The following is a 21,859-nucleotide window of genomic DNA, read 5'->3' as shown; positions in this document are numbered from 1 at the left end:
GATGTTATGTGATTGGTGTGAAGCCAAATCCAGAGCTGGCCTCCCTTGACACTTTTTTTTGTGTGCGCCAGGACCATTCACAGCTGAGCTCACTTAGTTTAGCTCAACGCTGATTGGCTATTATTTTATTTGAAAAATGATCAAGCGAGACCAAATGCTCACTAGCTTCCCTTGCATTCAACGCTACGGGCGGCAACAATGTCATACTCTTTTTGACCAGACAGCATCAGATAAATGGGCTACACATACTGAGACAGAGAGGTACTGTTTCGTTCGCTCTGATGCTTTCTCCGGTGAGATACATTCAGCCTTGTGAATTTAAGGAAATTTATGAAACACAGAGAGACAAAAGATAAATAATTGTGTATGTTTTCTTCTTTTTTTCCTTGATAACGTTTTTGGGGAAGGCTGGCTTCCCTTGGCAGCCATGAATACACACCACTGGTCTCTAGCACAGCCATGCATCAATCACAGATTATTACAGATGCTATCTGCAAGGTGTGAATAAAAACTCATACCCTCACATAATTCTAAAATAACATGTCTGTATGTGTCATCTTCTTCAAAGAAGCCTACACATGGTAACATTTGAGATATGAAATCAAAAGGCAAAAGTTCAGATGGATTCAAAATCCAGGTCTTTCTATTTGCCTTCACTTACAAAGTCCAAGTTCTCGAGGTGATGGGTTATTCCTTTTCAGCAGAACGATGACATACAGGCTGAGAGTATTGACTCAGTCAAGTTACAGCTGCGCTATAGTGTCTGGTGTCCAGAGAACACAGTTCTGTAGAGAGCAGCTGATCTCTGCCCCTGGTCCTACAGCTTCTTCCCTTGGTGTAACCTGTTAAAGCGCCACATGTGCTCCTTCCTCAGGACCTTCCAGTATTCACGGCTATCTGGCTCCAGCTCATGGATATTCTTAGGGGGACCCAGCTGTAACTGGAACAGCCTGGGAGGCAGAAGCTTGGTGTCACTTAAATTGTTTATATTAAATGCTTTGTAATTATTCATTAATAATAACACAACGGTACATGTTTATCACAAAAGCTGATTTCATGGCATGAAGTAGAGCATTAACGGGATATATTTCAAGCAGGGTCAAGTGAAAGCTATATCTCAAAATATCCCACAAAAATATAACTGATCTCCAGCTCTCTTTCTCAAGGTAGTACCAAATTTGAGCACTTACCACTCTGGGTATTCCTTGCATGGTTTTAGTGCAGGGTCATCTCCTTGCTTAAAGAATGTTGACTCCGACAGCATGAGAGGTGAGCTTCACAGGGTCCTTACACACCTCCGGCCCCTTCAGCACATCTTTCATCATGCCCTTGCCTTTCCCTTTGGCAGCTGGGAGAGAGAGAAAACAAGTTGGGATGAAAACATGTTATGACTCATTCAACATTTCAGTATCGCTATCACTGGTCATACTACAAAACATGGAAACAAATACTATTCTGCATTTCTGCCCAGTGTTTATGTTAAATACATCAAATTGATCCCATATTTATAGATATAAAGCCTTAAAATCAGGTAAATTAATTAATGCAATAGATTTAACAACATTGGCTAAAGATCCAACTGATCCTCGGAAGATACCATTTCCATCGCTATTCACACGGCTGTAACACATCTGGACAAGAGGGACACCTACAGTATTTGAGAATGCTGTTCATTGACTACAGTTCAGCATTTAACACTATTGTTCCCTCCGAGCTTGACACCACCCTCTGCAACTGGATCCTGGACACCCTGACGGGCAGACCAAAGGCTGTGAGGATTGGCAACAACACTTCCTCCACACTGACTCTTAACACAGGGGCTCCCCAGGGGTGTCCTCATTCCTCTGCTGTACTCCCTGTTCACTCACGACTGTGTGGCATTGCACGACACCAACCCCATCATCAAGTTTTCTGATGACACCACGGATGTAGCCCTGATAACCAACAATGATAAGTCAGCCTATAGGGAGGAGGTAAGTGAACTGGCATTGTGGTGTCATGACAACAACCTCTTCCTCAACGTCAGCAAAACAAAGAGTTGATTGTTGATTTCAGGAAACAGAGGAGGGAACATGCCCCGATCCATATCAATGGGACTGCAGTAGAGAGAGTCACAAGTTTTAAGTTCCTCAGCGTCCACATCACCAAGGACTTGTCATGGACCAACAACACCATCACTCTTGTCGAGAGGGCTCTACTTCCTAAGGCGGCTGAAGAAATGTGGCATTCCGCCCCAGGTCCTCTCCAAATACTACTGCTGCACCATCGAGAGCGTTCTGGCCCGTTGCATCACGGTCTGTTACGGGAATTGCTCCGGCCACGATTGCAAGGCCATCCAGTGGGTGGTGAAGACGGCCAAGTAGATCACTGGGACCGTGCTCCCACCCATCCAGGACATCTACTTGAAACGGTGCCTGAGGAAGGCACGCAGCATCATCAAGGACCCCATACACCCCAGCATACGAGCTGTTCTCTCCCTTACCGTCGTGCAGATGGTATCGGAGCATGAGGTCTGCTACCAACAGGCTCAGAGACAGTTTCTATCTACAAGCCATCAAACTGCTGAACACTTGAACTGGACATGTACACACCCACACAGACATACACACACACACATCACAACTGCTACCAGACTCTTATTATACTGCTCAATTTATACACTTGCCTCCATCTCCCCTTCCCCAATACACGTGTAAATATTGGACTATAAATTATGCCTTCCTGTATTATAAAATGTATTATTCTATTCTACTTTCATTTACTTTATGTTCGTATTCATATATTTTATTATTTATTTTTGTTGCATTGTCGAGAAGAAACCTGCAAGTAAGCATTTCGTTAGACGATGTATACCAATGCGTATCCCGTACATACGACTAATAAAACTTGATATTGTCCTGAATGCTATTTGGCAAGGCCACACTCAGATGTAATCTAAAGATCCACTGCCTTGAGATAAACAACTTCACAATTTACAGAGATAATATGGACAGGCAAAGGCATACAGAGGATACAGGCAATTATTCAGTGGGTGTGGGTGAAAGAGCTATTTTGATTGCACATGAATTCACACAGGAAGTTATGACAGGAACTGTGCATCACTGTGGGGATCCTGACCATAAAGCGGCACATACACTGAGGGAAAAAAGTATTTGATCCCCTGCTGATTTTGTGCGTTTGCCCACTGACAAAGAAATGATCAGTCTATAATTTTAATGGTAGGTTTATTTGAACAGTGAGAGACAGAATAACAACAAAAAAATCCAGAAAAACGCATGTCAAAAATGTTATAAATTGATTTGCATTTTAATGAGGGAAATAAGTATTTGACCCCCTCTCAATCAGAACAATTTCTGGCTCCCAGGTGTCTTTTATACAGGTAACGAGCTGAGATTAGGAGCACACTCTTAAAGGGAGTGCTCCTAATCTCAGTTTGTTACCTGTATAAAAGACACCTGTCCACAGAAGCAATCAATCAATCAGATTCCAAACTCTCCACCATGGCCAAGACCAAAGAGCTCTCCAAGCATGTCAGGGACAAGATTGTAGACCTACACAAGGCTGGAATGAGCTACAAGACCATCGCCAAGCAGCTTGGTGAGAAGGTGACAACAGTTGGTGCAATTATTCGCAAATGGAAGAAACACAAAAGACTGTCAATCTCCCTCGGCCTGGGGCTCCATGCAAGATCTCACTTCGTGGAGTTGCAATGATCATGAGAACGGTGAGGAATCAGCCCAGAACTACACGGGAGGATCTTGTCAATGATCTCAAGGCAGCTGGGACCATAGTCACCAAGAAAACAATTGGTAACACAGTACGCCGTGAAGGACTGAAATCCTGCAGCGCCCGCAAGGTCCCCCTGCTCAAGAAAGCACATATACAGGGCCGTCTGAAGTTTGCCAATGAACATCTGAATGATTCAGAGGAGAACTGGGTGAAAGTGTTGTGGTCAGATGAGACCAAAATCGAGCTCTTTGGCATCAACTCAACTCGCCGTGTTTGGAGGAGGAGGAATGCTGCCTATGACCCCAAGAACACCATCCCCACCGTCAAACATGGAGGTGGAAACATTATGCTTTGGGGGTGTTTTTCTGCTAAGGGGACAGGACAACTTCACCGCATCAAAGGGACGATGGACGGGGCCATGTACCTTCAAATCTTGGGTGAGAACCTCCTTCCCTCAGCCAGGGCATTGAAAATGGGTCGTGGATAGGTATTCCAGCATGACAATGACCCAAAACACACGGCCAAGGCAACAAAGGAGTGGCTCAAGAAGAAGCACATTAAGGTCCTGGAGTGGCCTAGCCAGTCTCTAGACCTTAATCCCATAGAAAATCTGTGGAGGGAGCTGAAGGTTCGAGTTGCCAAACGTCAGCCTCAAAACCTTAATGACTTGGAGAAGATCTGCAAAGAGGAGTGGAACAAAATCCCTCCTGAGATGTGTGCAAACCTGGTGGCCAACTACAAGAAACGTCTGACCTCTGTGATTGCCAACAAGGGCTTTGCCACCAAGTACTAAGTCATGTTTTGCAGAGGGGTCAAATAATTATTTCCCTCATTAAAATGCAAATCAATTTATAAAATTTTCGACATGCGTTTTTCTGGATTTTTTTGTTGTTATTCTGTCTCTCACTGTTCAAATAAACCTACCATTAAAATTATAGACTGATCATGTCTTTGTCAGTGGGCAAACGTACAAAATCAGCAGGGGATCAAATACTTTTTTCCCTCACTGTAGGCTCCTACTAGCAAGTAGATGGCTATCTCACACTAGACGTCTTGACGGATCCACCTGTACCTGAATACCAGAGACCAGGTCAGGGAGCCGAGGGGGTCCGGATCCAGAATTCTAAATAATGTCAGGGGTCTGGGTCGGATCTGATATGATTGTCACAGGTCTCAGGTATGTTTAATTTTAACTGACTTGTCTGGAAGGGTCCGTACAGATCCGAACGCAATGTTTGCAGTAGCGAGAGAGAGAGAAATGTGATAATTTATGCTGCTTCTCTTGCTTTTCACAAGTGGAGGGTGTAGCTTGTGGTTGGCCAATCATAATTCATCAAATCACCTAGCAACCGCACCAGGTGCCATGTTGGAAGACCAGTCAGTCTGGTGGAAGTCCTCCAATCGTCCACATGGCTAACAGCCATGGAAGAGGGTGAAAGGATTAGCTAGCAGTTCCAGCTGTCAGAGAAGGGAGAGTAGGCTACTCTGGATAAGGGCAGGTACCTTTGTGGGAGGACATTATGAAAACATTCTCCAGTTCCAGTCCCTAGCGAGAAAAACTATGAGGACAGAGAGATATAGCAACATAATATTCAGTGCCGTCTAATTTGAGTATAATGCAGCCTGTTTCTTTGTGATGTTTTCTGTCCTCAGATACTGAGAGCTGTGAAACTCTGTCTGCAGATGAAGAGATCCCAATGATTGTCCCAAAAGAATAAGGGTACATCCTTGTATACCATGGATTACAGTGCATTCGGAAAGTATTCAGACCCTTTGACTTTTTCCACATTTTGTTACGTTACAGCCTTATTCTAAAATGGATTAAATTGTTTCCCCCCCCCCCCCTCAATCTACACACAATACCCTTTACTCAGTACTTTGTTGAAGTACCTTTGGCAGCGATTACAGCCTTGAGTCTTTTTGGGTATGACGCTACAAGCTTAGCACACCTGTATTTGGGGAGTTTCTCCCATTCTTATCTGCAGATCCTCTCAAGCTCTGTCAGGTTGGATGGGGAGCATCGCTGCATAGCTATTTTCAGGTCTCTCCAGAGATGTTAGATCGGGTTCAAGTCCGGGCTCTGGCTGGGCCACTCAAGGACATTCAGAGACTTGTCCCGAAGCCACTCCTGCTGAGTCTGAGGTCCTGAGCGCTCTGGAGCAGGTTTTCATCAAGGATCTCTCTACTTTGCTCCGTTCATCTTTCCCTTGATCCTGACTAGTCTCCCAGTCCCTGCCGCTAAAAAAACATCCCCACAGCATGATGCTGCCAACACCATGCTTCACCGTAGGGATGGTGCCAGGTTTCCTCCAGACGTGACGCTTGGCATTCAAGCCAAAGAGGTAAGTCTTGGTTTCATCTGACCAGAGAATCTTGTTTCTCATGGTCTGAGTCCTTTAGGTGCCTTTTGGCAAACTCCAAGCAGGCAGTCATGTTACTGAGGAGTGGCTTCCTTCTGGCCACTTTACCATAAAGGCCTGATTGGTGGAGTGCTGCAGAGATGGTTGTCCTTCTGGAAGGTTCTCCCATCTCCCCAGAGGAACTCTTGAGCTCTGTCAGAGTGACCATCGGGTTCTTGGTCACCTCCCTGATCAAGGCCCTTCTCCCCCTGATTGCTCAGTTTGGCCGGGTGGCCAGCTCTAGGAAGAGTCTTGGTGGTTCCAAAGTTCTTCCATTTAAGAATGATGGAGGCCACGGTGTTCTTGGGGACCTTCAATGCTGCAGACTTTTTTTGGTACCCTGATCTGTGCCTCAACATAAACCTGTCTCGGAGCTCTACGGCCAATTCCTTCGACCTCATGGCTTGGTTTGTGCTCTGACCTTATATAGACAGGTGTGTGCCTTTCCAAATCATGTCCAATCAATTGAATTTAGCACAGGTGGACTCCAAATAAGTTGTAGAAAAATCTCAAGGATGATCAATGGAAACAAGATGCACCAGAGCTCAATTTCAAGTCTCATAGCAAAGGGTCTGAATACTTACGTAAATGTAATATTTCCAGCCCAGCACTAACACCTGATTCAATTTATCAAACCTAATTAGTTGATAATCAAGTGTGCTATTGTGGGCTGGAACAGAAGTCTGCTCACCCAGTAGACCAGGGATCAGTGAAGCGAGGTTTGCCACCACTGGTATTTACTTTATTTTTTTCACCTGAAATTATGCTTTAGTAATAATAGCCTACTTGGTACTAAGATTTGTAACCTTTACATATGAGTTAGCTTACTTGTACACTTTGAAATGATATAAGTGTTGATTCTATGAAGTTAAGTGTTTATAAACTTGTTAACTTAAAACTATTATTCAAGAGTGTGCAAAGCTGTCATCAAGGCAAAGGGTGGCTATTTGAAGAATCTAAAATATAAAATATATTTGAATTTGTTTAACACTTTTTTGGATACTAGATGATTCCATATGTGATATTTCATTGTTTTGATGTCTTCACTATTATTCTACAATGTAGAAAATAGTAAAAATAAAGAAAAACCCTTGAATGAGTAGGTGTTCTAAAACTTTTGACCGGTAGTGTACACAAAACTACTACTACCACCAAGTTCAATGCCAGATACTTTTCTCCCAGAAGGTCTGAGTGGCACTTGGGAGGTGCCACTGTGATAATGAAGATGGTTTGCCTAAGACTACCACAACAATTACATTGTCTATGCTAAATGTGTTTAAATTGTTTTAAAAAAATAAAAATAATAGTTAGGCTATTAGAAATACATTTTATTTAATGGAGCAAGGCAAAGCAGAAATGACAAAATACTTTTCATTTCACCCATACAACAATATAGCATATTATTAAAGTACAGTATGTTTACAATATCATAAACAATAGCATTTTACATTGTTGTTCCAAAATACATTTTATATATTCATACAGTTTATTTTGTAATGACGACAAGGTGAAGGTGCTCTCTGCACAAATGGCACAACAGAATCATTCAGATTGACCAAAGCACAGCATATGACAACCATCTTATAATACTGAGGGAAGTCTCCTTTCATATCAGGAAAAGAACAAAGTAGTAGAAGAAACTGATGCTGCTGCAGCATCGCTCATCTTCACAGGGGGAATCCAGTCGACATGGGTGTCTTGATAGAGGTCAGCTGGTGAACCTACAGTACATAAACAAATGAAAAGCACACCTGATGTTAGAATATCACTTCTTCAGGTCACCTATACCATCAGGGCTCTTAATTGTTTGGTTGTGTTTAATTCATTCTGGTGTTTTAGTGTCATATAAAGATGAAATCTATTGTTGAGCTGGAACAACCAGTCAACACAGCAGATTGTCCTATCCCATTGAGGCATTTTCCCTATGCTGTAATGTCCATACATTTTCCCTCTTATGAATAAAGTTCTCAAATTATACTTATTTTTTTTGGCTATATGGACCTCATATTGTACAATTTGTCTCCCCTCTTCATGGTCATGGTTCGAATGTATCTATCTTTTGTCAAATTAACATAATTTGACTTTTCGTTGCAGATTAGGAGAATTTACGCTGCAGGCTATGAGAATTAATGTAGCAGAATTAGGTTAAGGTAAGGAAAAGGTTTTTACCTTTATTTAACTAGGCAAGTCAGTTAAGAAGAAATTCTTATTTACAATGACGGCCTACACCGGCCAAACCCGAACGAAGCTGGGCCAATTGTGCGCCGCCCTATGGGACTCCCAATCACGGCCGGTTGTGATACAGCCTGGAATCGAACCAGGGGGTCTGTAGTGACGCCTCAAGCACTGAGATGCAGTGCCTTAGACCACTGCGCCACTCGGGAGCTAAAATGAATTTTTTTTAACGTTGATTTGACAAAAGCTGGATCCCTTCTAGCCATGACCCCTTTTCATAGGCATAGATTACATGGTTACATTCAAGACAAGGATGTTTTATTGATCTGTTGTCAGTGTCAGCAGAGTAGGCCTAGCCTACCATCATATTAAAAAAGATTCTGCTAATGTCTCCAGTCATATAAAGTGTAGTAGAAGTGTATGAAATGTTTATCAAAGGCCACATTTTTACATTTACATTTTAGCAGACGCTCTTATCCAGAGCGACTTACAGGAGCAATTAGGGTTAAGTGCCTTGCTCAATGTCACATCGACCGATTTTTCTCCTAGTCGGCTTGGGGATTAGAACCAGCGACCTTTCGGTTACTGGCACAACGCTCTTAACCACTAAGCTACCTGCCGCCCCAGACAAAGGGGCAAAACGTCTCTGATATAGGCTATAGGCCTATACCACTACGCGCTCATTAGCCTAAATTATGATTATCCAATCTACTCATCACATTAGGAATAGTAGGCTTACATTAGTCTGCAAATGCGATGATAGATGCATGCAATCCATTGTTATAAAGGTGCATTGGTGCATATGGTGAAAAAATTCCTTCCCCAAAACTTGAAACTCACTCGAAACATGCTAATAGCTAGACTACAAGCTATCTAGCTAGCTAATTTTGGCTAATTTAGTATTGTTAACACCTGGTTAGCATAACAGCTAAACTAAACTCGAAATCGATCAGACTCGACTTTCCAGTGATGAAATAACCGTAGCAGACCCTGTACTGACAGCTGTCTGGGTTCAGGTCTTGACGGGCAAAAAGGTTTCTTCGCTTTTCTTACAGTTCTTGAGTCTTATCTCCTTGGTGTCACCAAAGTTGTTTCATGATTGCGGGGAATCTGTAAACATATATTTTTCTGTTGTCTTTTCTGCCTTGTTAGAGCAGCCATATACTGCACAGAAAATTACATGGTGATGAATCAACTACACTGAACAAAAATATAAACGCAACATGCAACAATTTCAATGATTTTACTGAGTTACAGTTCCTATAAGGAAATCAGTCAATTGAAAAATTCATGAAGTCCTAATCTATGGATTTCACATGACTGGGAATACAGACATGCATATGTTGGTCACAGATACCTTTAAAAAGAAAAGTAGAGGCGTGGATCAGAAAACCAGTCAGTATCTGGTGTGACCACCATTTGCCTCAAGCAGCGCGACACATCTCCTTCGCATAGAGTTGATCAGGCTGTTGATTGTGGCCTGTGGAATGTTGTCCCACTCCTATTCAATGGCTGTGCGAAGTTGCTGGATATTGGCGGGAACTGGAACACACCGTCGTACACGCCGATCCAGAACATCCCAAACATGCTCAATGGGTGACATGTCTAGTGAGTATGCCGGCCAGGGAAGAACTGGGACATTTTCAGCTTCCAGGAATTGTGTACAGATCCTTGCGACATGTGGCCGTGCGTTATCATGTTGAAACATGAGGTGATGGCGAAGTATGAATGGCACGACAATGGGCCTCAGGATCTCGTCACGGTATCTCTGTGCATTTAAATTGCCATTGATAAAATGCAATGGTGTTCGTTGTCCGTAGCTTATGCCTGCCCATACCATAACCCCACCGCCACTATGGGGCACTCTGTTACAATGTTGACATCAGCAAACTGCTCACCCACACGACGCCATACACGCCGTCTGCCATCTGCCCAGTACAGTTGAAACGCAGGATTCTTCCATGAAGAGCACACTTCTCCAGCGTGCCAGTGGCCATCGAAGGTGAGCATTTGCCCACTTAAGTCGGTTACGACGCCGAACTGCAGTCAGGTCAAGACCCTGGTGAGGACGACGAGCACGCAGATGAGCTTCCCTGAGACGGTTTCTGACAGTTTGTGCAGAAATTCTTCGGTTGTGCAAACCCACAGTTTCATCAGCTGTTCGGGTGGCTGGTCTCAGACAATGCCACAGGTGAAAAGCCGGATGTAGAGGTCCTGGGCTGGCGTGGTTACACATGGTCTGCGGTTGTGAGGCCGGTTGGACGTACTGTCAAATTCTCTAAAACGACGTTGGAGGCGGCTTATGGTAGATACATGAACATTACATTCTCTGGCAACAGCTCTGGTGGACATTCCTGCAGTTAGCATGCCAATTGCACACTCCCACAAAACTTGAGACATTTGTGGCATTGTGTATGATCCAAACCAGTCAGGTTTCAAGACTGGTCATTCAACTGAGACTGCTCTTATCTGTGTCACAGAGGCTCTCCGCACTGCTAAAGCTAACTCTCTCTCCTCTGCTCTTGTCCTTCTAGACCTGTCTGCTGCCTTTGATACTGTGAACCATCAGATCCTCCTCTCCACCCTCTCCGAGCTGGGCATCTCCGGCGCGGCTCACTCTTGGATTGCGTCCTACCCAGTGGCGGCTCCTGAAAAAATTCTCAGGGGGGGCAATTTTTCTGATGATTTAGGTGACCTACACACATTTTAAAAAAGATATGTCCAGCAACAACATGAAGACAGGGGCAGCATATAAGTCAATACCAGAAGCATTTATTGACTGATCTCAAAAGTGTTGGCTTACCAGGGTTGGTGGAGCCCTCAGTTTCATCTTTGCCTCGCAAGCTAACTCAAACACTCCGCAAAACTTCACACACTGGATTAGCCGGCTGAGGATGTGGCGGTTCTTGCTAATGTCGTAGTAAATATATTTGTTATAGTGAATATGGAATATGATATGTTGAGTAAAATGTTGTGCTAAGATCTATTTAGGTCAGGAGCTGGTTATAAGTTCTGTTCCTATCCAATAACAATGGACAAAAGGGTCCTATCTTGTCAGCCTTGTCAGCAGGTGGCCAAGGACAACACCCACGCCATAGGCCTCTCAGTTCTTCCAACTCACGAGTTCTTGCTCTGAGGACACACACACACAAACACACACACATCATCACTGTTAAACACACACACACACACACACACACACACACACATCATCACTGTTAAACACACACACACACACAAAAATCCCCTCTCTTAGGCTGAACATTTGAAGACAGAGAACCCGACTCAGAGCCAATGCAACAGTGACAGTAGCCTGGAGGGGACCTCGCCCAACTCATCAGGACCAATCAGAAGATCAGAACTACTAGATTCAACCTACTTCATTTATTGCATAAAATGTCTGCACACAATGTTTCGGGGCTCTCTTCAGATAATAATAATAATAATAATAATATGCCATTTAGCAGACGCTTTTATCCAAAGCGACTTACAGTCATGCGTGCATACATTTTTGTGTATGGGTGGTCCCGGGGATCGAACCCACTACCTTGGCATTACAAGCGCCATGCTCTACCAGCTGAGCTACAGAAAGTGGATACTCATGGATGCGCATCGCAATTGTAAAATGTCAACACAATTGGAGACACCACGTCATTTTTGGAGACATGTTATTGACAGTAAACTATTGTAGATGCGACTGCTAACTAAATAAAACATTTTAGCTGGCTAGCTAATCATCTTAGCTAAATGTGGGGCAAACAATTCAGTTATTTACCGTTAATTTGAGGGATTGGGGTGAAAGAAATCGAGTTACATAGTGATACTTTACGATATACTGTATTGACAATATCGCAATATTTTAGGGCTGGTTGGCTGTACCTGCACCAAAACACCATTATTGTTCCTTCATAGCTTGTTCTCAATCTTTTCACATTGGGAGCCAATTTGTTTTCAGCACTTTTATTTCCATGACTGATCAAAACTCGTTCTCATGGCTTTCTGATCCCTCTGCAACAGACATATGGTGCGCAATAAAATCACAGTATCGAATCGCAATACGTATAGAATCATGAGACTCGCAATGCTGATGCATATATCTTATCGTGAGGTTCCTGGCAATTCCCAGCCCAAGTTCATTTGCCACAACAAATCTCTTCGCTAGCAAACGCGATGTCTTCTCCAAAACGGCAATGTGTCTCCAGCAATGTTTACTTTTTTGACGTTCTATGGCATCTCCACTTTCCAAGCATATATGACCACATGTAATATTTTGGTAAGTGATGCAAATAGTGAACTATGTAGGGCCAGGATGTAAAATATATGTAGCTGCAGCAATTTCTCTTATCTGATATGGTAAGTAATGGGGCTTAATTTATAGCTCCCTAAGAGTTTGACGAACGGGTCCGTGCACGCGATTCCAGATATCTTTACCTCTGAATAAACTGCCTTTATTATACCATATCCACCCTGTCCAAAGTCTCTACTTGGTCTCAGTTCTCCAGTAAACTTGTGATTATCAACACTAACCTCATCGTTGTGGCGGCGGACAGCTAGCCTGTATCCCTCATCAAGTTGAGTGGCAATGTTATTTTTCCGTTAGTACCAATTTTTGGAAAATCCTCGGGTGTAGGACTTTCCGCCTTTAGTAGAAACCTGTTGAATTATTAAATTTGGTCTGGGAGGTCCTAATTGTTTCGTTGCCAATTTATCTTCATTTGTTCGCCGACAAAAAGGAACTTATTTCAAAGACACAATCCGCTCTTTTCTCAGTTACGTTCATGGTTACGTTACGTTACGTATGACGAAAGCGCGTAAGTGCAAGCCCTCAGACACCCATAGAGATTGTATTGAAGGCTCTGAAATTTGAAAAAATAGATTTTACATTAGAGGCTATGAGAGACTTCTGGGCGATTTTCAACCTGACTGAAATCGCCCCAAAAGGGGGGGGAGCCATTTGAAGCACGACTTTAGCCTGATTCGACATTTAGTGGCAGTGTGGCACTGTGGCAGATCAGACGTATAGATTACAACACTGATAACTACTGTTGCCGTGATATAATTGATTAGAAAAAAAATCCCTTCCTTTTCCCGTTTGGCAGTGCGTCGCCCATATCGCCCTATTGAACAGGCCGCCCCTGGTCCTACCTGACCGGTCGCTCCTACCAAGTGGCGTGGCGAGAAGCTGTCTCCGCACCACGTGCTCTCACCACTGGTGTCCCCCAGGGCTCAGTTCTAGGCCCTCTCCTATTCTCGCTATACACCAAGTCACTTGGCACTGTCATATCCTCACATGGCCTCTCCTATCATTGCTACGCTGACGACACACAACTAATCTTCTCCTTTCCCCCTTCTGATAACCAGGTGGCGAATCGCATCTCTGCATGTCTGGCAGACATATCAGTATGGATGACGGATCACCACCTCAAGCTGAACCTCGGCAAGATGGAGCTGCTCTTCCTCCCGGGGAAGGACTGCCCGTTCCATGATCTCGCCATCACGGTTGACAATTCCGTTGTGTCCTCCTCCCAGAGTGCGAAGAGCCTTGGCGTGACCCTGGACAACACCCTGTCGTTCTCCGCTACCATCAAGGCGGTGACCCGATCCTGTAGGTTCATGCTCTACAACATTCGGAGAGTACGACCCTGCCTTACACAGGAAGCGGCACAGGTCCTAATCCAGGCACTTGTCATCTCCCGTCCGGATTACTGCAACTCGCTGTTGGCTGGGCTCCCTGCCTGTGCCATTAAACCCCTACAACTCATCCAGAATGCCGCAGCCCGTCTGGTGTTCAACCTTCCCAAGTTCTCTCACGTCACCCCGCTCTTCCGCACACTCCACTGGCTTCCAGTTGAAGCTCGCATCTGCTACAAGACCATGGTGCTTGCCTACGGAGCTGTGAGGGGAACGGCACCTCCGTACCTTCAGGCTCTGATCAGTCCCTACACCCAAACGAGGGCACTGCCTTCATCCACCTCTGGCCTGCTGGCTCCCCTACCTCTGCGGAAGCATAGTTCCCGCTCAGCCCAGTCAAAACTGTTCGCTGCTCTGGCACCCCAATGGTGGAACAAGCTCCCTCACGACGCCAGGACAGCGGAGTCACTCACCACCTTCCGGAGACATTTGAAACCCCACCTCTTTAAGGAATACCTGGGATAGGATAAAGTAATCCTTCTACCCCCCCAAAAAAACAAAAAAAAAACATTGTAAAGTGGTTATCCCACTGGCTATAAGGTGAATGCACCTATTTGTAAGTCGCTCTGGATAAGAGCGTCTGCTAAATGACGTAAATGTAAATGTAATGTAAATGTGTTGTGTGACAAAACTGCACATATTAGAGTGGCCTTTTATTGTCCCCAGCACAAGGTGCACCTGTGTAATGATCATGCTATTTAATAATCCGATTATTGATATGCCACACCTGTCAGGTGGATGGATTACCTTGGCAAAGGATAAATGCTCACGAAAAGGGATGTAAACAAATTTCTGCCCAAAATGTGAGATAAATAAGCTTTTTGTGCGAATGGAACATTTCTGTGATCTTTTATTTCAGCTCATGAAACCAACACTTTACATGTTGCATTTATATTTTTGTTCAGTGTAGTTTTAGGCACTGTTATCATGCAATTTGGGGTAGCCACTCAGCTATTGTTGTCGGAAGAATTAATGTGGTGGTCTTCCAACATGGCCACCAGGAGGCGTCATATGCCAACTGCAAGCCCTCCATAGAGCCCCACAGTGGAAGTGTCATAATACCCATAAAACCTAGTGGTCAAACAGGGAAATGGTTCCAATCGTTTTTCCACCATTCATTTTTCCCACAGGGAATTTTAGAAACACTTAAAATAAGGGCTGTGTTTCTTGTAGGCTTACCCTGGCGTGATGTTTTGATAACCATGTAAATCTCTCTTGGACAAGGTGACTTTTATCAATATATTCAGCTCTATTTACTCTCAGATTCGAAAATGCTAATTAGCATCAAAGTAGCCATCATGCAAGACTACAAATCCCAATTCTTTTAAATTGACAGAATTGTCAATCATTACACAGGTGCACCGGCTAATTAGCATTTCATTTTTAGGGGGTAAATACAGGCGAATATATTGATAAAAGACACCTTGTCCTAGAGAGATGTAAATCTCTCTAGGTTATCAAAACCTTACGCCAGGGTAAGCCTACATGAAACGCAGCCCTTATTTTAAGTGTTTCTAAAATCCCTATGGGAAAAATGAATGGTGTGAAAATGATTGGAACCATTTCCTTGCTTGACCGCTAGGTTTTATGGGTATTATGACTCATACTGTGGTACTCTATAGCAGGGTTTCCCTAAGTCGGTACAGATATAACAAAACATGCCGAAAAGCTGCTGTGTTGTTCAATGTACAGTACCAGTTAAAAGTTTGGACACACCTACTCATTCAAGGATTTTTCTTTATTTTAAATATTTTCTACATTGTAGAATAATAGTGAAGACATCAAAACTATGAAATAACACATGGAATCATGTAGTAACCAAAAAGGTGCTAAACAAATCAAAATATATTTTAGATTCTTCAAAGTAGCCACCCATTGCCTTGACAGCTTTGCCCACTCTTGGCATTCTCTCAACCAGCTTCATGAGGAATGCTTTTCCAACAGTCTTGAAGGAGTATGCTGAGCACTTGTTGGCTGCTTTCCTTCACTCTGCGGTCCAACTCATCCCAAACCATCTCAATTGGGTTGAGGTCGGGTGATTGTGGAGGCCAGGTCATCTGATGCAGTACTCCATCACTCTCCTTGGTCAAATAGCCCTTGCACAGCCTGGAGGTGTGTTTTGGGTCACTGTCATGTTGAAAAACAAATGATAGTCCCACTAAGCACAAACCAGATGGGATGGCGTATCGGTGCCTTGAACACCAAGGAGATAAGTTTGCCTCGAATTCTAAATAAATCACAGACAGTGTCACCAGCAAAGCACCTCCTCACCATCGCACCTCCTCTATGCTTCACGGTGGGAACCACATATGCAGATATCATCCGTTCACCTACTCTGTGTTTCACGAAGACACTGCGGTTTTGGAACCAGAAATCTCAGATTTGGACTATTGGATATTTCCACTAGTGTAATGTCCATTGCTCGTGTTTCTTGGCCCAAGCAAGTCTCTTTTTCTTATTGGTGTCCTTTAGTAGTGGTTTCTTTGCAGCAATTTGACCATGAAGGCTTGATTCACACAGTCATCTCTGAACAATTGATGTTGAGATGTGTCTGTTACTTGAACTCTGTGAAGCATTTATTTGGGCTGCAATCTGAGGCGCAGTTAACTCTAATGAATTTATCCTCTGCAGCAGAGGTAACTCTGGGTCTTCCTTTCCTGTCGCGGTCCTCATGAGAGCCAGTTTCATCATAGTGCTTGATGGTTTATGCGACTGCACTTGAAGAAAGTTCTTCACATTTTCCTGATTTACTGACATTCCTGTCTTAAGTAATGATGGACTGTCTTTTCTCTTTGCTTATTTGAGCTGTTCTTGCCATAATATGGACTTGGTCTTTTACCAAATAGGGCTATCTTCTGTATACCACCCCTACCTTGTCACAACACAACTGATTGGCTCAAACGCATTAAGAAGGAAATAAATTCCACAAATTAACTTTTAACAAGGCACACCTGTTAATTTAAATGCATTCCAGGTGACTTCCTCATGAGAGAGAATGCCAAGAGCGTGCAAAGCTGTCATCAAGTCAAAAGGTGGCTACTTGGAAGAATCTCAAATATATTTTCATTTGTTTAACACTTTTTTGGTTACTACATGATTCCATATGTGTTATTTCATAGTTTTGTTGTCTTCACTATTATTCTACAATGTAGAAAATATAAAAAAAATAAAGAAAAACCCTGGAATGAGTAGGTGTGTCCAAACTTTTGATTGGTAGGTCAAAAATCCCGACCTACTTTGAAAATGCTCTCGCGTAGAGAAATAGAGGCTGTGAGAAGAGCCCTGTGGCTTCAGGCTATTCAGCGTGGGAAATGTGGGGACCCGGTGTCCAAGTAGGCTATATTTAGCTGTGTGTGTGGCAAACAATTAATCACAGGTAAGACATTTAACGTTAACTTGTTTAGTGCAGTACGTTTATAACGCTACTCTTTACTTCTATCTGTTTAGTCCGTTTGTGTGTGTTGTTGGTCTTGGCTAGCTTAATGTTCCGGTCGGTAGCTAACACTCACTCAAGTGGCTGCTAGCATTGTTATGAAAAGGGGAACGTAAAGCCCTATAATATTACGTTTTTCTAAGTAGTGAGAATACTAGGGAGCAGGCAATGTTTAAAGGTAATCTTCAGACATGTTCTATTTTCTTAAATGTAGTTTTGTAGTTGACTAAAATAAGTAAACAAGAAAATTGTTTACTTAAAAAAAGGTCAAAAGACGGGATTGGTTTAGATTGTTGACATGTAAACTCTTTCGTCTCCAAGGCTTGTTTTAAAAATAAATAAATTTGCACAATGAGCACTTGCTGTCTCAAATATATTGTTAGTTGTTGTTTAGCTAGCAAATGTTTTGCCATATTAGCGTTGCCATGAAATCAGTCAACACACCTCAAAACAAGCCATTGTATCATGGAAGAGATTTTCCATGAAACCCCCACTTCTTCTTATATGGTTCCTTTCGAAACGCCTACTCATTTCGACACCCCCACTTTTCCTGAGATATCAGTAGGTGGGAGCATAGAGATCCTCAGAGATGACAGCTGGACCCTATTGAACTATCTGGCCATCCAGAATCACAGCAACACACGGGCTTCTGCCACATTGAAGCGTACACATCGTTTTTGTGGAGTTGTCAGCTAAACCATCTATAACTACTCATACTGTAATCATATAAATAACTTTTGCTCACCGTGCCTGCAATTTATCTGTACCTGTGTATTGTTCATCACTCAGTTAGTTATATTTCCTAATGGAACTAGCTAACTACTAACTTTAAGCATCAGTTGTCAGAGCACCTTACCGATCACTGCACATGTACACAGCCCATCTGAAATTAGCCCACCCAACTACCTCATCCCTATATTGTTATTTATTTTGCTATTTTGCACCCCAGTATCTCTATTTGCACATAATCTCTTGCACATCTATCATTCCAGTGTTAATACTAATTGTAATTATTTTGCACTATAGCCTATTTATTGCCTTACCTCCATAACTTGCTACATTTGCACACACTGTATATATATTTTCTGTTGTATTTTATGACCTTATGTTTTTTTTACCCCCTCTGTGTTGTTGTTTTTATCGCTTTGCTTTATCTTGGCCAGGTCGCAGTTGTAAATGAGAACTTGTTCTCAACTGGCTTACCTGGTTAAATAAAGGTGAAATAAAATAAAATAAATAGCTAGAAGATACATTTTATAGAAGCCATTTAACGTTACTTACCAACTTTCTTTACGTATCCACACGTCGGAGTTTTATATAAAAAAAAAAGTCAAAAAACAGGTTACTCATACACGGGTCTATTAGTCGCAAGGCATTTCATTTTCATTGTAGAGCAGAATAAATCGTATTCTGCCAACCTTTCTTGTTGTGTTAGGGGTTAGCCAACACAACAGGCCACTACGCACGTGTTTGACGTTCATAATCGCCACTTCTGGTCACGTTACTGCCACCTGCTGGGAGGAATGCATGGTACTCTGCACTAGGGGGCAGCAGAGTACCATTCATGAAAATCATCTGCATAACAGCGAGAGAGGAAGAACGAATTCGACATCAACAACAAATGTCGGATCAATACGCCACCGTCCAGAAAGGCTCCCTGAAATTGAAAGGAATAGGCGTTGTTTCCGCGGGTAAAAAGTATGTATTTCATGTTATTGTTACTTATAAATAAATGTGCTCTTAACATTGTCCACACCTAACTATGTTTAAAATGGAGTCAAAGAGCAACGTAGCTAGCTAGCTCTCTGTCCCTATATACCAGCAGCTAATACAGCTAAAACAATGCAGTTAGAACAATGAGCCAGATGTTTCGCCGGATGTATAAATGTGAAGCATCAGGTTGGCTTTTCCACTCACTACCAAATATGGTGATGAGAGCAAGGCGAGTGAACGGAAATGGGAGCGAGATTAATTTTGGCCTACATTTCTGCAAATGTTTTCATCAATGAAACATTTGATCTCCATACAGTTTTCTGTTTCCAAAATTAGAATATGTCACAAACAGACTGGACTGCGTTTTATAGACTTTACCATTTGCCAAAGTTTCATTTTTTGTTTTGTTTAGTAGTGCGCGGACGAATTGCGTTATTGCACAAGCGCACTTCAGAGTAAGCGTTCCCTAACGTAAATATGCAAATAAATGCTAGAACGCGCCAATAGGATCTCACTAGCTAGTGCTTGGCTCTGCCCACCTGCTTGCTTGTTCTGCCCACTATTATTCATTCGCTTCCATTGGAAACGACAGACTCTGGTCTATTTTGGGTTAGATATAAAAAATCTTTGCCAGCTAAGCTAACCAGCTAACTATCAAACATGGTAACAACGGCTAAATCATCTTTTGTTCACTGTAAATAGTTACATAGTGTTAGCCTTCTCAAATGCATGTAGCTTTTAAGTGCAAGTAAACAAACATATAAGCTAAACACTCTGTAGCTCAGCTGGTAGAGCACAGCGCTTGTAACGCCAGGGTAGTGGGTTCGATCCCCGGGACCACCCATACACAAAAAAATGTATGCACGCATGACTGTAAGTCGCTTTGGATAAAAGCGTCTGCTAAATGGCATATTATATTATAAGACAGTCATGAAGAGGGCACGACTAAGCCTATTCCCCCTCAGGAGACTGAAAATATTTGGCATGGGTCCTCAGATCCTCAAAGTTCAACAGCTGCACCATCGAGAGCATCCTGACTGGTTGCATCACTGCCTGGTATGGCAACTGTTCGGCCTCCGACCGAAGGTGTCAGAGGAATGCCCTAAAAATTGTCAGACTCAGCCTCCCTAGTCATAGACTGTTCTCTCTGCTACCACACGGCAAGCAGTACCGGAGCGCCAAGTCTAGGTCCAAAAGGCTTCTTAACAGCTTCTACCCCAAAGCCATAAGACTCCTGAACAGCTAATCAAATGGCTACCCGGACAATTTGCATTGTTTCCACCCCCTCTTTTACGCAGCTGCTACTGTTTATTATCTAGGCATAGTCACTTGAACTCTACCTACATGTACATATTACCTCGACTAACCTGTGCCCCTGCACATTGACGTCTCTGTACCGGTACCCCCTGTATATAGCCTCGCTACTGTTATTTTACTGCTGCTCTTTAATTATTTTAATTTTTAATTGTTTACTTATCTATTTTTTACTTAACTCTTATTTTTCTTAAAACTGCATTGTTGGTTAAGGGCTTGTAAGTAAGCATTTCACTGTATGGTCTACACCTTTTGTATTCGGCGCATGTGACAAATAAAATGTGATTTGATTTGGTGTAGGCTAGCTATGTAGATATGTAGCAGGCTAGCTCGCTAACTCCTCACTAGCAACCCATCATCTGTTGGCATTATTTTACTATTTTAGAAAGAAGAAGAAGGACAAGGAGAAGAAGCGTTGTTTGGAGCAGCAAATTAATACAAATAAAAACGAAGAGGAGGAGACCAAGAGTGGATACATTGACAAAAGAACACCAGCTCAAATGGCTTTTGACAAGATGCAAGAGAAGAGGGTAATAATCATTGTCCTAAATGTATTGTCCTATTGATGTTCTAGCACTGAAATAGAGAGACATTGTTAGTCATGGGATAAAAAATACCTATTTCCTGCTTACAATACCAGAATTCACACCCTACTTTTTCAATTTCTTTCAGCAAATGGAGAGAATTTTGAACAAAGCAGAAAAAACTCACAAGCGGAGAGTTGAGGTAAGACCTTATTATTTGAAAACATCTGCATTAATTTACTGTAATTCAGAAAACCCTTTTGGGGAGATTTGAGTTCTACAAACCCCTGGCATTGACTATAAACAAAGTTATTTTTGTTGTATTGCAGGATTTCAACCGTCACCTGGACTCCCTGACAGAACATTACGATATTCCTAAAGTCAGCTGGACCAAATGAAGAGGAATCCTGGATCACTTTAATTTTAGAATGTGCTTTAGAAGTTACTTTTTTTTTGCCCATTGTTACCCATGCGGTGTCATTTCTGTTGTACATTAAAGTCATTTTATAATGTGGTAATTTGTGTGAATATATTTTGGTTCCTTACGTAGAATTATACTAGATTACATTTACATTACATTTTAGTCATTTAGCAGACGCTCTTATCCAGAGCGACTTACAGTTAGTGAGTGCATACATAATTTTCTATTTTTCATACTGGCCCCCCGCGGGAATCGAACCCACAACCCTGCTGAGCTACATCCCTGCCGGCCATTCCCTCCCCTACCCTGGACGACGCTGGGCCAATTGTGCGCCGCCCCATGGGTCTCCCGGTCGCGGCCGGCTATGACAGAGCCTGGATTCGAACCAGGATCTCTAGTGGCACAGCTAGCACTGCGATGCAGTGCCTTAGACCACTGAGACATGAATGCTGCTGTAATG

General features: G+C 42.8%; 2 protein-coding genes and 1 long non-coding RNA gene across 3 annotated transcripts; 1 reads left to right on the top strand and 2 right to left on the bottom strand.

Annotated features, from left to right (window-relative positions):
- Positions 1-317: 317 nt before the first annotated feature.
- Positions 318-1,881, bottom strand: LOC121533610 (39S ribosomal protein L54, mitochondrial). Its single transcript, XM_045217578.1, is given in 4 exon segments — positions 318-950; positions 1,191-1,240; positions 1,242-1,348; positions 1,869-1,881. Coding segments are annotated over 4 exon segments (303 nt in total). The 3' UTR covers positions 318-817.
- A 5,562-nt stretch (positions 1,882-7,443) lies between these two features.
- LOC123486314 lies at positions 7,444-18,926 on the bottom strand. The gene is made up of 2 exons (XR_006659340.1): positions 18,709-18,926; positions 7,444-7,849 (listed from the first exon to the last, which is right to left on the bottom strand). It is a non-coding gene; the product is annotated as an uncharacterized LOC123486314 (long non-coding RNA).
- A 64-nt stretch (positions 18,927-18,990) lies between these two features.
- LOC121533609 (protein FAM32A-like) lies at positions 18,991-21,496 on the top strand. The gene is made up of 4 exons (XM_041839700.2): positions 18,991-19,125; positions 20,840-20,984; positions 21,127-21,180; positions 21,308-21,496. Exons 1-4 carry the CDS (start codon positions 18,992-18,994, stop codon positions 21,374-21,376), a joined length of 402 nt encoding a protein of 133 aa, XP_041695634.1. The 5' UTR covers position 18,991; the 3' UTR covers positions 21,377-21,496.
- Positions 21,497-21,859: the final 363 nt, after the last annotated feature.

The sequence above is a fragment of the Coregonus clupeaformis genome, unplaced genomic scaffold (genome assembly GCF_020615455.1).
Source record: "Coregonus clupeaformis isolate EN_2021a unplaced genomic scaffold, ASM2061545v1 scaf1131, whole genome shotgun sequence".
Classification (NCBI taxonomy): domain Eukaryota; kingdom Metazoa; phylum Chordata; class Actinopteri; order Salmoniformes; family Salmonidae; genus Coregonus; species Coregonus clupeaformis.
This window is presented reverse-complemented; position numbering and strand designations above follow the sequence as displayed.

Excerpts from the sequence above, each read along its gene's own strand:
- LOC121533609 (XM_041839700.2), top strand. The coding sequence starts at position 18,992 with ATGAAAATCATCTGCATAACAGCGAGAGAGGAAGAACGAATTCGACAT. Across the intron at positions 19,126-20,839 it reads GTTGTTTCCGCGGGTAAAAA|AAAGAAGAAGAAGGACAAGG; the intron begins GTATGTATTTCA and ends TTACTATTTTAG. Across the intron at positions 20,985-21,126 it reads ACAAGATGCAAGAGAAGAGG|CAAATGGAGAGAATTTTGAA; the intron begins GTAATAATCATT and ends AATTTCTTTCAG.